This window comes from Rhincodon typus, chromosome 2 (genome assembly GCF_021869965.1).
Source record: "Rhincodon typus isolate 14 chromosome 2, sRhiTyp1.1, whole genome shotgun sequence".
NCBI classification, from domain to species: Eukaryota; Metazoa; Chordata; class Chondrichthyes; order Orectolobiformes; family Rhincodontidae; genus Rhincodon; species Rhincodon typus.
The window spans coordinates 19,183,473-19,197,985 of record NC_063333.1 but is presented as its reverse complement, the minus strand read 5'-3'; the positions used below and the strand labels follow the sequence as shown (position 1 = coordinate 19,197,985).

The 14,513-nt window shown below is 42.0% G+C and overlaps 1 protein-coding gene across 1 annotated transcript in view; it reads right to left on the bottom strand.

Moving 5' to 3' along the window:
- ube3c (ubiquitin protein ligase E3C) overlaps positions 1-14,513 on the bottom strand; it is a 111,999-nt gene that overhangs the window by 83,636 nt on the left and 13,850 nt on the right. Inside the window, exons 4-7 of the mRNA XM_048606079.1 lie at positions 7,988-8,062; positions 6,938-7,084; positions 6,199-6,314; positions 879-915 (exon numbers count right to left, since the gene is read on the bottom strand). Of these exons, the coding sequence (XP_048462036.1) occupies positions 879-915; positions 6,199-6,314; positions 6,938-7,084; positions 7,988-8,062 (375 nt within the window). The remainder of the gene's footprint in view (positions 1-878; positions 916-6,198; positions 6,315-6,937; positions 7,085-7,987; positions 8,063-14,513) is intronic.

Genomic DNA, 14,513 nt, shown 5'->3' with positions numbered 1-14,513 from the left:
CTGCTCGGCCTGCTGTGTTCATCCAGCTCGACACCTTGTTATCTCAGGATTCTCCAGCATCAGCAGTTCCTACTATCTCTGCTCAAACTATGGAGAGTTTAATCTTCATTTCACCTGGTATTCATATTATAAAAGGTGTTGTAAATTATGAAACTGAAAAGGAAATCCCCGAAGTTCAGTTTTTAATTTTATTCAGTTGCAGAATGCAAGTGTCCCTGGCTGGGCCAGCATTTATTGGCCTTGCCAAACTGCCTTCAAGAAGTTGGTGGTGAGGTTCTTTCTTGAACCACTGCAGTCCATGCGATGTAACTACATTCAGTGTTGTTAAGGCAGCTCCAGGACTCGCAAACAGAAAGTGAAGCAATAGCAATATATGGCAAGATAGCATTTGGTTTAGAAGGAAACTTGCAGGTGCAGGTGTTCCCATGTAGCTGCAGCTCTTGTCCTTCTAGGTGGTAGAGGTCAATGGTGTCTTGGTAAGTTGCTTCTGTGCATTAGTAGATACTGTATACTATTGCCACTGCATATCGATGTTTAAGGTATTGGACAGGGTGCCAATCAAGTAGGCTGCTCCATCCTCGATGGTGTCAAGGTTCCAGAGTGCTGTTGGAGCTGCACTCCTCCAGGCAACTGTAGAGTACTCCAATACACTCCTGACTTGTGCCTTGTAGATGGTGGACAGGCTTTGGAGATCAGAAATGGAATTATTTCCCATGGAATGCTCAGTCTCTGATCTGCTCTTAAAGCCACATATGGCTGGTCCATTTCAGTTTCTGGTCAATTACATCCCACGAAGTTGATCGTGAGAGATTCAGTGACGTTAATGCTGTTCAAATGTCCAGGAGCTTAATTTCTCTCTTGTTGGTGATGACCATTACCCGGTACTCGTGTGGCATGAATGTTGTCGAGGTCTGGCTGCATATGGAGGCAGACTAATTATGTATCTGAGGAACTGTTGCTGAATGTCACCTGTTTAATTCAGCCAACATCCCACTTCTGACTTTATAACGAAGGGATAATCATTAATGAAGTGGCTGAAAACGGATGCTGAGGACACTGAGGAACTCCTGTGATGTCCTGCAGCTGAGATGATGGACTTCCAACAAATACATCAATCCTCTTTTGCATTTAGTACAGCACCAACCACCAGAGAGCTTTGGTCCGATTCCCATTGATTCTAAATTTACACAGGCTCCTTGTTACTGCATTCAGTCAAATGTTGCTTTGGTGTCAAGGTTTGTCACTTTCATCACTTCCAGACTGCTGCTTTTTGTGTCCACATTCGGATCCAGGTTGTAATAAGGTAAGGAGCTGAGCAGTTCAGGCAGAAGCCAATCTGAGGTTAAAGTGAGTGAGGCATTGCTAAGGATGCATTGCTTGATAGCGTTGTTAACACCCTCCACCACCTTGCTGGTCAAAAATGAAGAACAGTTCTAATCCCCATTTTTAAAACAAGGAATTGAGGCAGAGAAGGTAAAACAAAAAAAACAAAATTATACAGCACAACGTAATATCAGAAATTAGCAATTCCTTTGAGATAACAAGGCTAAACTGGCAATATATCATGTTTTTTCCAACACTCGATCCTGAGCAGTATTGCTAGGTCATGGAGAGCCACCTTCCTGAATCACCATCATTGATACAATGGGAGTACACTCACAGCTCACAGGGCGGAAGTTCCTGGATGTTGACCCAGCAGAGAAGAAGCATAGAGATAAAAAGGTGTAGAGCTGGATGAACACAGCAGGCCAAGGGTCTAGGCCCAAAATGTCAGCCTTCCTGCTCGGCCTGCTGTGTTCATCCAGCTCTACACCTTTTTATCTCAGATTCTCCAGGATCTGCAGTTCCTACTATATCAAAGAAGCATAAAATTGGTTCCACTGAGACTATAAGATGTAGGAGCAGAATTAGGCAATTTGGCCTACTGGGTCTGCTCCACTCTTATGGCTAATATATTTCTGAATTCTCTTCTCCTGCCTTCTCCCTGTAACCCTTCATCCCTTTACTAATCAAGAAGCTATCCCTGTCTTGAACACTTTCAATGATTTGGCCTCCACAGCAGCAATGAGTTCCACAGACTCACCAGCCCTCACTGAAGAATTTCCCGTTCATCTCAATTCTAAAGGGTCATCCCTTCACTGAGGCTGTGCCCTTGGGTCCTAGTCTCTTCTACTAGTGGAAACATCTTCTCCACATCCACTCTATCCAGGCCTCTCTGTTCTGAAAGTTTCAATCAGATTCCCCCTAATCATTCTGAACTCCGAGTACAGACCGAAGACAAGATGGTGCATGACTTTAAGGGAAACTTGCAGGTGGTGGTGCTCCACATATGTGTAGCTCTTGTTCTTCTGCATGGGTTCCAATGTGGAGGTTTGTGCATTCCAACAGTCCCTTCCATGATGCCAATGGAAGCTGCTGCTTCTTCGTACAGCCATAAATGGCAGCAGTTCAGTGAAAGAGGCTAGACAAAGTGGGGTCCAAAAAGTTGTCAATAGCAGAACAGACAAAAAAGGCAGTGCACTTCAATGACTGCAGCAACGAGGTGACATCAAGGAGCCCTAGCAAAACTGGAACCAATGTCTATTGGGTCCAAACAGCTGCTTTAAGTCATACCCAACACATAGGAAGATGAGATAACAAGGTGCAGAGCTGGATGAACACAGCAGGCCAAGCAGCATCAGAGGAGCAGGAAGGTTGACGTTTCAGGCCTAGACCCTTCTTCAGAAAACATATGATGATGATTCTGGTTGTTGGAGGTCAGTCATCTCTGCAAAAGTTTCTCAGGATAGTGCCCTTGCCCAACCATTTTTAACCCTTTTGTTAATGACCTACTTTCCATCATAAGGGCAGGCATGGGGATGAAAGGCTACAGTTGCACAATATTCAGCACCATTCACAAAGCAGATACTGAAGCAGCCCATATTCAAATGCAACAAGATCTGGACAATAGCTAAGCTTGAGCTGACAAGTGGCAAGTAATATTCGTGTCACAAATACCAGACAGTGACCATCTCCCACAATGACAATCTAACCACCACCCCTTGACATTCAATGGTATTATAATTACTGAATCCCGCACTATCCTCCTCCTGGGCGTTAGCATTGACCAGAAACTCAACTGGACTCGGCACATAAGCACAGTGGCTACAAGAGTAGATCAGAGTCTAGGAATACTCACCTCTTGACTTGCCAAAGTCTGTCCACCATCTACAAGGCACCAGTTGAAATGGAACAGTCCCCACTTACTGGGTGGGTGCGTGCAGCTCCAACAACACAAGCAGCTTGACACCATCCAGGACAATAGAGCCAGCTTGAATGGTGTCACATCCTCACCCTCCACAATGCTCAGTACTCACTACAGTTACTACCTACAAGATACACTGCAGAAATTCAAAGATCCTTAGACAACACCTTCCAAACCCACAACAAATTCCATCAAGTAGGACAAGAGCAGCAGAACTCCCTTCCTAAGGGCATTATGGGCCAACCAACAGCACATGGACTGCAGCGATTCATGAAGGCAGCTCACCACCACCACCACCTTCTAGGGCAACTAGGGATGGGCAATAAATGCTGGCCAGCCAGTGATGCCCATCTCCTATGACAGAGTTTAAAAAAGGTGGTTTCAGTCATTGCAGTTCAACACATGATTGAAATCTGACTATCAACCTGTCAAAATTGTGCAGTCAATGAGGACTACCTGGGCTTCCAAATATGAAATCAAGTTAGGCTCAATCTTCTACTGGGGTCCATCAGTCAAGTCTTGTAGATACACAGGATTGGCAACAGCAACAGAGCTGTGGACCTAGGAGCCCCTCGTCAAAAATCTACACACAGGCAACAGATGCATCAAGGTCACTGGACACCTGTGTCTCTGAGCAGCAGCATCTTGGAATGAGCTGTACGTTTCAAAACGCCCTCTGCTCACCTCAAATGGGGATGGATCTAAAAAAGTGCTCTAAATTTAGGATGCCTCTCCTCCTAGCTGGAGGAGGAGACAAGATGGTCCAAAAGGTGGTGATAACCACCACTGCGGTCAAAGAAAAAAAACGTATAATTCGCAACTTGGAAATGTAGAACACTCATTAATATCAGAGTCATAGAGTCAATACAGCACAGAAACGGACCCGTTGGTCCAACTTGTCCATGCTGACTAAGTTTCCCAAATTAAACTACTCCATAATCGCCAAGACTAACCCACTGGAACAAAGTACTGCATTCTTATTTCACGAGCTTTCAAGACTCCAAAATGACATCCCCATCCTCAGCTGAACCCTGCCTTTGTGATACAGCTGAAGGAAAAGGAGGGAGATAACCTACAAAGTAGTAAAGCTGACAGGTTTAGCATGTCCTAATGAAATCCCCGTAACATAGGTCAACATGGCACTGCTCCAATATTGACAAAAATCAAATTTCCGAGTGTCATCAGGCTGCACATATTGTAGGGTGTGCGGGTTATTAATTTTTGAGTACAGAAACAAAGATGAGGAAAGCCCAAAAACACAAGGAAAAATGATCCCAAACAAAGATTGCTATCCCTAACAACAGTCCACAGTTGGATCAGCAAAGGCTTTACAATGTGTCATTGTTATGAAATAAAGAAGCAACAGTGATTCAGCCCACTAGGTCTGCTGTGCCAACGAGATAATGGCTGATATTATGAGTCCCACCTACATTTTTCTAACCTATCCCCATAATCCTCGATTCCCTTATGGATTAAAAATCTGTCTACCGCAGTCTTGAAAACACTTAATGACCCAGTCTCGAATGCCCTCTATGGCAAAGGATTCCAGGTTCACTACCCTCTGAGAAGAAATTTCTCATCACTGTCCTACCTCAGCAACCCCTTACACTCTTGAGGGTATGCTGTCTGGTCTGACTTTCTCTTAGCCTTTACCATGTCAACCAAAGAATCTTGTACTTTTCAAGGAGGTCTCCTCTCATACTGCTGAACTCCAACCTACACAATCTGTCTGCATAAGAGTGCCCTACATACCCAGATTCAACTTAGTGATGCCTCTCTGGACTGCCTCCAATACTAGTATATCCTTCCTTAGATTAAGGGGACCAAAACTGTTCATAGTATTCCAGCTGTGGTCCAACTAGTACCTTGTGTAAGTTTAGCAAGAACTCCCTATTTTTATACTCCATTCCCTTTGAATGGAAGGGGAACATTCCATCTACCTTCCCTGTTACCTGCTGAACCTGTACACTAACTTTTTGTGATTCACCATTCAAATATTATTCAGTTCTCCTTATTTTTCCTGAAGGACATAATGTCATAATTTTCCCATACTATATTCCTTAGTTTTCTGGACTGCCACAAAATACATGGTAAGGGGAGGCACTCCAAAATGAAAGAAGTAGATCAATAATTTTGTTTTTTTAATTTCAAAGTCTAAGGCAATGCAGCAACTTGTACTTGTTCTATAAATAGCTGACTAAAAATGCAGGGAAGCATCTACAGGAAGCAAAGTGTTGCATCACCAGGCAGCACGTTGGCTCAGTGGTTAGCACTGCTGCCTCAGCGCCAGGGACCTAGGTTCAATTCCAGCCTCTGACAACTGTCTGTGTGGAGTTTGCACATTCTTCCCGTGTCTGCATGGGTTTCCTCCGGGTGCTCCTGTTTCCTCTCAGTCCAAAGATGTGCAGAGTAGGTGGACTGGCCACGCTAAATTGCCCGTAGTGCCCAGGGATGTTTAGGTTAGGTGGGTTAGACAAGGGAATTGAAGGGGTAGGAGAATGGCTCTGGGTGGGATGCTCTTCAGAGGGGCAGTTTGGACTTGTTGGGCTGAATGGCCTGTTTCCACACTGTAGGGATTCTATGATTCAATTATTCTATGATAAAGTTCCCATCCTCACTGGATTAGTATTTCATTGATTCCCTTGCCGAAGGGTGCTCATCATAGCAGTGCAACAATGACAAATGCAAATTTGCCAGCACAGCAGAAACATGACACTGCTGTAACAACATGGATATAAAACTTCATAACACATCCATAAAAACTCTTGGCCTGCCATTTTAAACTGTAACATTTCTATTTAAGTTGCAAGTGACAGAAAAAAAATTAAAAATTTAGACTTGTTTCCACAAAAGCACCCCACAGTTATAAAGAACTCTAGCTCTTTCAAGTTCTTAATTCTAATGGCATTCATATCACTCATCATTGTTTGGGTCTGCCATAAAAAAAAACTTACCTGCAACATAAACCCAATAAACGTTTTATTTGATATAAACATATGTGTTTGTTAGAATCAGCTAACTGTTGCACATATTGAGCACTATGCTTAACCAAGTTTTGACAAATCCATGTCTGAAACAAAGAAGGAAAACTCAAGTCAATTTAGATCTTGCAGAGAATTGATTGAAAAAAAATACCAGTCTTACTGTGATGCTTAACACAATTTCCAATACAATATCAGGCTCAGGTTCATTCACATGAGCAAAGAAAGATGATTGAGAGTTCATCACATCTACAGACAAGGATACCAATGAGACTGCTGAACAAGAAAGTATAGAAACCATATCATAAATCAATTCATACTCTTCCCATTGCCAGCATAGTTCCCCCGACTGACAATTGTTAAAGGAGAAAAACATTCTTGAAGATTTTTTTCTATAAACTAGAAGAGAATATTAATTTACGAAAAGGTTCCCACATTTAGTGACCCAAAAGTACTGCATTCTTTCTGGTTTAGAACAGTTCAAACACAGTAAAACCGCACATCAAAAGTGAATGCTGAGTATTTGATGCAGTAAATTCCACTACCACAGGTATACTGTTGCCTCGAAGTTTCACTGGGACAGTCTGAAAGCAGGATGATATAGCCATGTAAAACAACTGATGTAGCACTTGCATTTTTGACTGGGAATCAAGGCCTGCTCTGAACATTTTGAGCTCATAAGAAATTGATTGCAATGGTAAACTTCTCTTACCAATCTATCCAAATCTTCATTTTGTTTGTAAAAAAATAGGAGTTTTCTTATTAAAACAGTCAAGTTATGCCCATCACTGATAGAAAAATTTCCTCCTAGTTGGGCTAAGGAAACATAATCATCAAATTCGCTTCGCTGAACCATATGCTGCAAAGGAAATAAAACAAATCAAAACTGAATTTTCTAAAACAGTTGACATTACTGTTTACTAGGTATTGTTTTTGCATCAGTTGCAACAGTGTATCTGTTTAATATTCAAAACATTTCATTCTTTCCAATGTCCAAATATCATACCTTAACGGAGTTACAATCCTTCCTTAAAATGGGCTTCCACATCTTTAAAAACCACTGAAAAAATTAACACTTTAAAGTTTCTTTTAAAGAAACACTAAACAAATCTGAAAGAGGACTGCTTAATACTATAGTCACAGGACCGCTGTTTGCAAATAAATCTAACAAGGTGATTGAAACAATAACAGAAAATGCTAGATACAGTCAACAAGTCTGATAGCAACTATAGAGCACGTGAGACAGACAGACAGGGAGGGGAGGGGAGGGGAGACAGACAGACAGACAGGGAGGGGAGGGGAGGGGAAACAGACAGACAGACAGACAGACACAGACAGAGAGAGAGAGACACAGACAGAGAGAGAGACAGAGAGACAGAAAGGAAGATTTTTAAATCAAAACTCAATGAACTTGAATTCTGGTCATTGGCCAATGAATTAAAACTTGAACTATTTTCTTTGTCGATGCTGCAGACGTCTTGAATATATCTAGCATTTTCTTGTTTTATTTCAGATATCCAACAACCAGTTTTGCTACTGTGCCATCCACATGGATGTTAAGCAGCATAATTTTACAGCAGAAATGTTTCAAAAGAAATATTCGAGTCGAATCAAACATTTTTTCTTTTCTTGCCTGACAAGCACCCTCATACAGCGAAAAGAAGTACCTCTGCTAAAAATATCAAATGCTCTCAAACGAGCCCTTCATTAGTTTCAGTCCTATCCAAATACTTTGCAATTTTAATACATTTCTGTAACCTACTTGTTGTTTCCTGTCCCTATATCCCCTTAGGAAGGACTGAATAATAACTGCGTTCCTTTGTCGTCGTCTTTCTTCCTAAAGAGAAACAATTAAAAAAAGTGTTTAACAAGCATGTCCTATAAATTTTGCTTCATTATATTTCCTCAATACTCAATTCTTCAACAACAGACTTAGTTTCAGCCATGTAAGTGTGACCACACCTTGCCATTAAAGCACTGCAGTACTATCACGATAACCAGCAAGCCTTTTGGAATGAATTAATGAAAATCTATCAGCACATGTATATACGTTTACACATCAGTTAAAACTGTAAAGTACAATATCATATATCCATTCACCTCCTTTCAGCTCTTGGGTGTGGGGATAAGTACACCTTGTGCTTTGTATCCTTTAGAAACACCCAATTTTACAGTTAGTTTTCCATTCTAGTTCCTGCTCAAGAAAAACAAAACCTCTACATTCCATTTGCACTCACTAACGCTGCAGCACATCCATGGGAAGTCACTTGGAATGCACAGTGATGCACATCTACAAGAAACATTCTGGAAACGTGGGTGGGACAGAGTCGCATCTTAACTATGATCTTTGGAGACTGAAGTAAATCTGCTACTCCTCGGCCAATTGGCCCATCTGATCAAGATCCTGTTGCACTCTGAGGTAACCTTCTTCACTGTCCACTACACCTTCAATTTTGGTGTCATCTGCAAAACCTCTACTTTATTAATATCCATCTATCCAAGAAGAGAGTTCCAATGACTCACGACCTTCAGAAAACATTTCAGTTATTTCAAATTCCTCAATGACCTTACCCCCTCCACATCATCAAGTTCCTCCATCAACCATCTGAGATATCTGCACTCTGCTAATTCTGACTTCTTGAGCATCTCAATTTTAAAATTTCACCATTAGTCATCATGCTTCAGCTGCTAAGACCATAAATCTGAAATGCCCTCTCCATCTCATTCCCGTTTTCAGATGCTTATTAATCCTAGCTCCTTCATCAAATCTTGACCATCTAACAGCATGTCCTTGATATGGTTCAGTGACGTATAAAAGAACAACCAGGAGCAGTATACCATTTAGGCCCTGAAGTCTGCTGTCAACTAAAATTATGGTTGTTCTTAAACCACTTTCTCATCTTAGAGACACGGAGATCTATAGCACAGAGAAAGGACCTTCAGCCCATCGTGTCCACACTAGTCACAAACTACCACCTAACTATTCCAAGCCTATTTTTCAGCATTTGGGGCATAGGCTTATGCGCCTTGGCACAGCAACTGCACATCTAAATACTTAATGCTAAGATGGTTTCTGCCTCTAAAGCCCTTTTGACCCTTCTCTCAAATCTATGCTCATGGTCATTGATCCCTCCATCAAGAGGAAATGTGCCTTCCTACCTACCCTACGCCCCTCAATTTTGATCGTGTCCCCTCTCAATCTCCTCTGCTCCAAGAAAAACAACCCCAGTCGGTCCAATTTCTCTTCATAACAAACTCTCCAACCCAGGCAACAACTTGCTAAGTGTCCTCTCCAACCTTTCCAGTGCTATCACATCCTTCCTAAAATCTGGATTCTAGCTGTGGCCCAACAAACATTAATTGCCCATATAACCTCCCTGCTATAAACGCCAAGCCTCAGCTGATAAAGGTAAGTGTACCAAATGCCTTCTCGACCACTTTATCCACCTGTCCTGATATGCCTATGGTCAATATGATAGTATTAATTCAAAAGGACAGCTAGCAAAAGCAAGTACTACAGTACAACATTTACTAGAAGGCACTATTCAATGGAGAAATGTGACAAACTTAAATACAGCAGTGAAGACTACTGGAAGATATACAAGTCGGATCAAGTACACAATGAAAAGAAGGTGTTAAGGCAATGGATTGAGAACATGATGTGGAAAGGTGGAAATCAGAAAAGCACACAGTGTAAGCTCAACCAGTGAGTGGGTACAGCAATGAACAGGTCTCTTGAAAGAGATCATCAACTGTTAAAGGAAATCCTATTAATAGGAGGGAAAGTCAAACAGTAACAGTCCCAAAGTAGAAGAAAAAACAAGAGGGTTTGGTTTAGCAGCAACCAGAAATATACCAGGATAACCACCAGGAGCAAAACCCCACGTGATCAGGAAAACTTAGTGGCCGAGAACAAGTTAAAAGAAAAGTTAACAAAACATGCCAAACAAGAACTACAAAACTGGAGAGAATTTGGGGTGTTCACAAAGATGCCATATAGGGGCAATGAGTCTTATATTATAGGTGGATATGCACAGAAAAAGGTGTCTCCTAATGGGATTTATAGGCTAAAGCAAGGTTTTAATGAAAAACTGGGGTTCAACATATTACTTGAGAAAGGATGTATTGGCACTGGAGGGGGTGCAAGGGAGGTTCACTAGGTTGATTCCGGAGTTGAGGGGGTTGGCTTATGAGGAGAGACTGAGTAGATTGGGATTATATTCATTGGAATTCAGAAGATTGAGGGGGGATCTTATAGCAACATATAAAATTATGAAAGGAATAGATAAGATAGAAGTAGAGAGGATGTTTCCACTGGCAGGTGAAGCTAGGACAAGAGGGCATAGCCTCAAGATTAGAGGGAGCAGATTTAGGACTGAACTGAGAAGGAATTTCTTCACCCAGAGGGTTGTTAATCTATGGAATTCACTGCCCAGTGAAGTAGTTGACGCTACTTCAGTAAACGTATTTTTTAAAAAAAACAGTAGATTTTTTTTGAACAACAAAGGAATCAAGGGATACGGTGAGAACGCAGGTAAGTGGATCTGAGTCCACAAAAAGATCAGCTATGATCTTATTGAATGGCGGAGCAGGCTCGAAGGGCCAGACGGCCTACTCCTGCTCCTAGTTCTTATGTTCTTCTTATATCACGATAGATTAACCAATAGCAAGAAAAGAAATTTTGATTTTTGCCATTCACTACAAATGTTTGGGAATGTAGATCAATTGATGGTGAGGCTACAATTCTGCAGAGAAATCAGCATGAGAGAGTAATGCGTCTTCAAAGAGGCATTAAATGCGGTGAAAACACACTGGAACTTAAATGTGTATCTGGCCTAAATTATGCCTCTACAATGCGGTACTTCTCATTAAGGTCAGTTTAGCTAAACTGCAGATCCTGACATTTTCTCCTAGCAGTGTAAGAGGCAGCATTCATGCATCTTTATGATGCATGTCGATGCTTTTTTTTGTGGAGTAGGAGCAAAGAATTTGAAAACATTGTCACAAATGGGCTTAAAGCTGAATTTAAAATTGGAAGTCAGGCTTCTGCAGCTTTTAAGTACACTGGGACGAAATTCCAGGATTTTGACCCAGCAACACAAACAACAGCAATACATATTCAACTCAGGATGGTGAGTGGCTTGAAGGTGAAATTGCAGACAGCAATTCCCATCCACCTGCTGCCCATGTCCTATGAGATGGTAGTGGTCATGAGTTTGGAAGATACTGCCCAAGAATTCAATTAAAAAATCTGGAATTATCTATTTAATGATGACCATGAAACCATTGCCAATTGTTGGAAAAACCCATCTGGTTCACTAAAAGACCCAGCAGGGGTGGCAGCATAGTGGTGTCCAGTCAGGAGCGAGTTACCTTCAAAATCCTCAACAGTGACTGCAGATTCCACAAAGTCTCACAGCATCAGGTTAAATAGAGGCAAGGAAAGCTCTTGACTACAATGTACCATCTTCCCTCAGATACAAATCAGCACTCAACAATCAGTGTTGAGCAACACTTGAAACATTGAAGGTAGCAAGGGTGCAAAATGTACTCTGGATGGAGAATTTCAATGTCCACCCGAAGTGGCTGAGCCCCAGTACTACTAATTGAGCTGCTGGAGTACTAGAGGACACAACTGCTCGACTAGGTTTGCAGCAGGTGGTGAGGTAACCAAGAGGGAAAAACATACTTGACCTCATTCCTATCAATCTGCCTGCTACGGATGCATTTGTCCATCATAGTATGGGTAAGAGTGACCATCGCATAGTCCTTGTGGAGACAAAGTCTCTCCTTCACAATGGGAATACACTCCACGTCGTGTAGCACAAGACTTTAAACAGATCTAGCAACTCAAGACTATGCAACCATCGGGTGCTGCGGGACATCAACAGCAGAATTGTACTCCAACACAATCTGCAACCTTATGGCTCTGCATATCCCCCTTCAACCATTATCACGTCAGGGATCAACCTTGGTTCAATGGAGGGTGCAGGAGGGCATTCTACTAGAAGCATCTAAAAATTAGGTGTCAACCTGGTAGAGGTATCAAACAGGATTACATGCACCCCAAACAGCATAAGCAACAAGTGATGGTGATGGTAAGGGATTCAGTGATAATAACACCATTGAATGTCAAAGGATGATGGTTTGATTCTCCCTTGAAGATGGTCTTTGCCTAGCATGCGTTACCCAAATGTTACTTGCCACTGGTCGGTCCAAGCCTGGATATTGTTCATGTCTTACTGCCTTTGGATATGAACTGCTTCAGGACGAGGAGTTGTGGATGGTACTGAACATGTGCAATCAGCGACTATACCCGCTTTTGACCTTATGATGGAGGGAAAGTCATTGATGAAGCAGTTAAAGATGGTTGGGTCTCGGACACTACCCTGAGGAACTCCTACAAAAGATGCCCTGGAGCTGAGCTGACTGATTGACCTCTAACAATAACAACTATTTTCTTATATGCCAGGTATGACTCCAAACAGCAGAGAGTATTCCCAAATTCTCACTGATTCCAGTTTTGCTCGGACTCCTTGACACCACACTGTCAAACATGGCCTTGACGTCAAGGGCAGTCATTCTCACTTCACCTCTGGAGTTCAGCTCTTTTGTCCGTGTTTGAACCAAGACTACAAACAAGATCAGGAGCCATGTGGCTCTAGTGGAAGCCCACCTGGGCATCAGTGAGAAGATTATTGCTGAACATGTGTTGCTTGATTGCACTGATGATGACACCTTCCATCACTTTACTTATGATCAAGGGTACACTGTGGCACTAAGTGGTCAGTTGGATTTGTCCTGCTTTTTACATAGAGGACATAACTGGACAATTTTCAACATGGTCACTAAGATGCCAGTATTGTCACTGTACTGGAACAATTTGGCTAGGGGAGCAGCCAGTTCTGGAGCACAAGTCTTCACAATTGCCAGAATGCTGTGTTGGCCCATAGCCTTTACCAATGCCTCCAGCTATTTCTTGATATCACACCCAAGTGCATCGACTTGGCTGAAGACTGCTATCTATCCTATTGAGAACCTCTGGATGAGGCCAAGATGGATCATCCACTAAGAACTTCTATCTGAAGATTGCTGCAAATGCTTCAGTGTTACCTTTTGCACTGATATGCTGGTCTTCCCCCATCATTGATGGAGATTTTATGGAACTTCCTCCTCCAGTGAGTTGTTTCATTATTCACTACCATTTACTACTCGATGTGGCAAGCCTGCAGAGTTTAGATTTGATCGATAGGTTGTGAAATCACTTAGCTCTGTCTATTAATTGTTGCTAATGCTGTTTGATGTGCAAGTAGTTCTGTGTTGTAGCTTCATCAGATTGACGCTCCATTTTTAGGTACACCTGACCCTGGCATGCCTTCCTGCACTCTTCATCGATTCAGCAATGGTAATGCCATTGAATGTCCAGGGACAATGGATAGATTCTATCTCGTCAGAGTTGGTCAACGCCTGGCACTTGTATAGCACAAATATTACCTGTCACTTGTTAGTCCAAACCCGAATACTACCAATTTCTTGCTGCATTTGGACATGTACCGCTTCAGTATCTTAGAGGAGTTGTGAATGGTGCTGAACATTGCACAATTATCACAGAACATCCATATTTGTGATCTTAATATGGAGGGAAGTGTTACCCTTTAGCTTAAGAAGCTAACAAAATCAGAGTGGTAAGAAGTACACTTATTCCAGCTATCTTTTTAATCCTTTAACATCCAAGAATCTATCACTCAGTATGGAATACACTCAATGACAAAGATTGTGAATGCTCTGATGGGGACGCATTTCTGGAATTCCAAATATTTATTATCTCCTGAATGAAGGAATTTCTCATCTCCATCCTAAGTAGCTGACACCTCACCCAATGTAATTCCTAGTTCTAGACTCTGCAGCCAGGGGGAAACAACCTCTCAGCATCTACCCGGTCAACCATTTCAATTAATGTATTTCAAGGCAATGACCTTTCGTTCTTCAAAATTCTTGAATGTAAGCCTATTCTCCTTAATCTCTAGTCATAGGACAGCCCTCTTATTCTCGCAATCAATCTGCTGAACTTTCACTATACCACTTTAAGACATACAGTAGGTCCTTGCCTGATGTGGCAAGATCAAAACTTTTACAGTACTCCAGATATGGACTCAAAAAAGCAAGCTGAAACAATTCCCCAAATTTGTTTAGTCCAAACTTCTGGCAGTTAAGGCCACTTTCCTGCTACCTGCAGGTTAACTTTGTGATTCACGTACAAAGAGCCCCAAACAATGTATCCTCTAGGC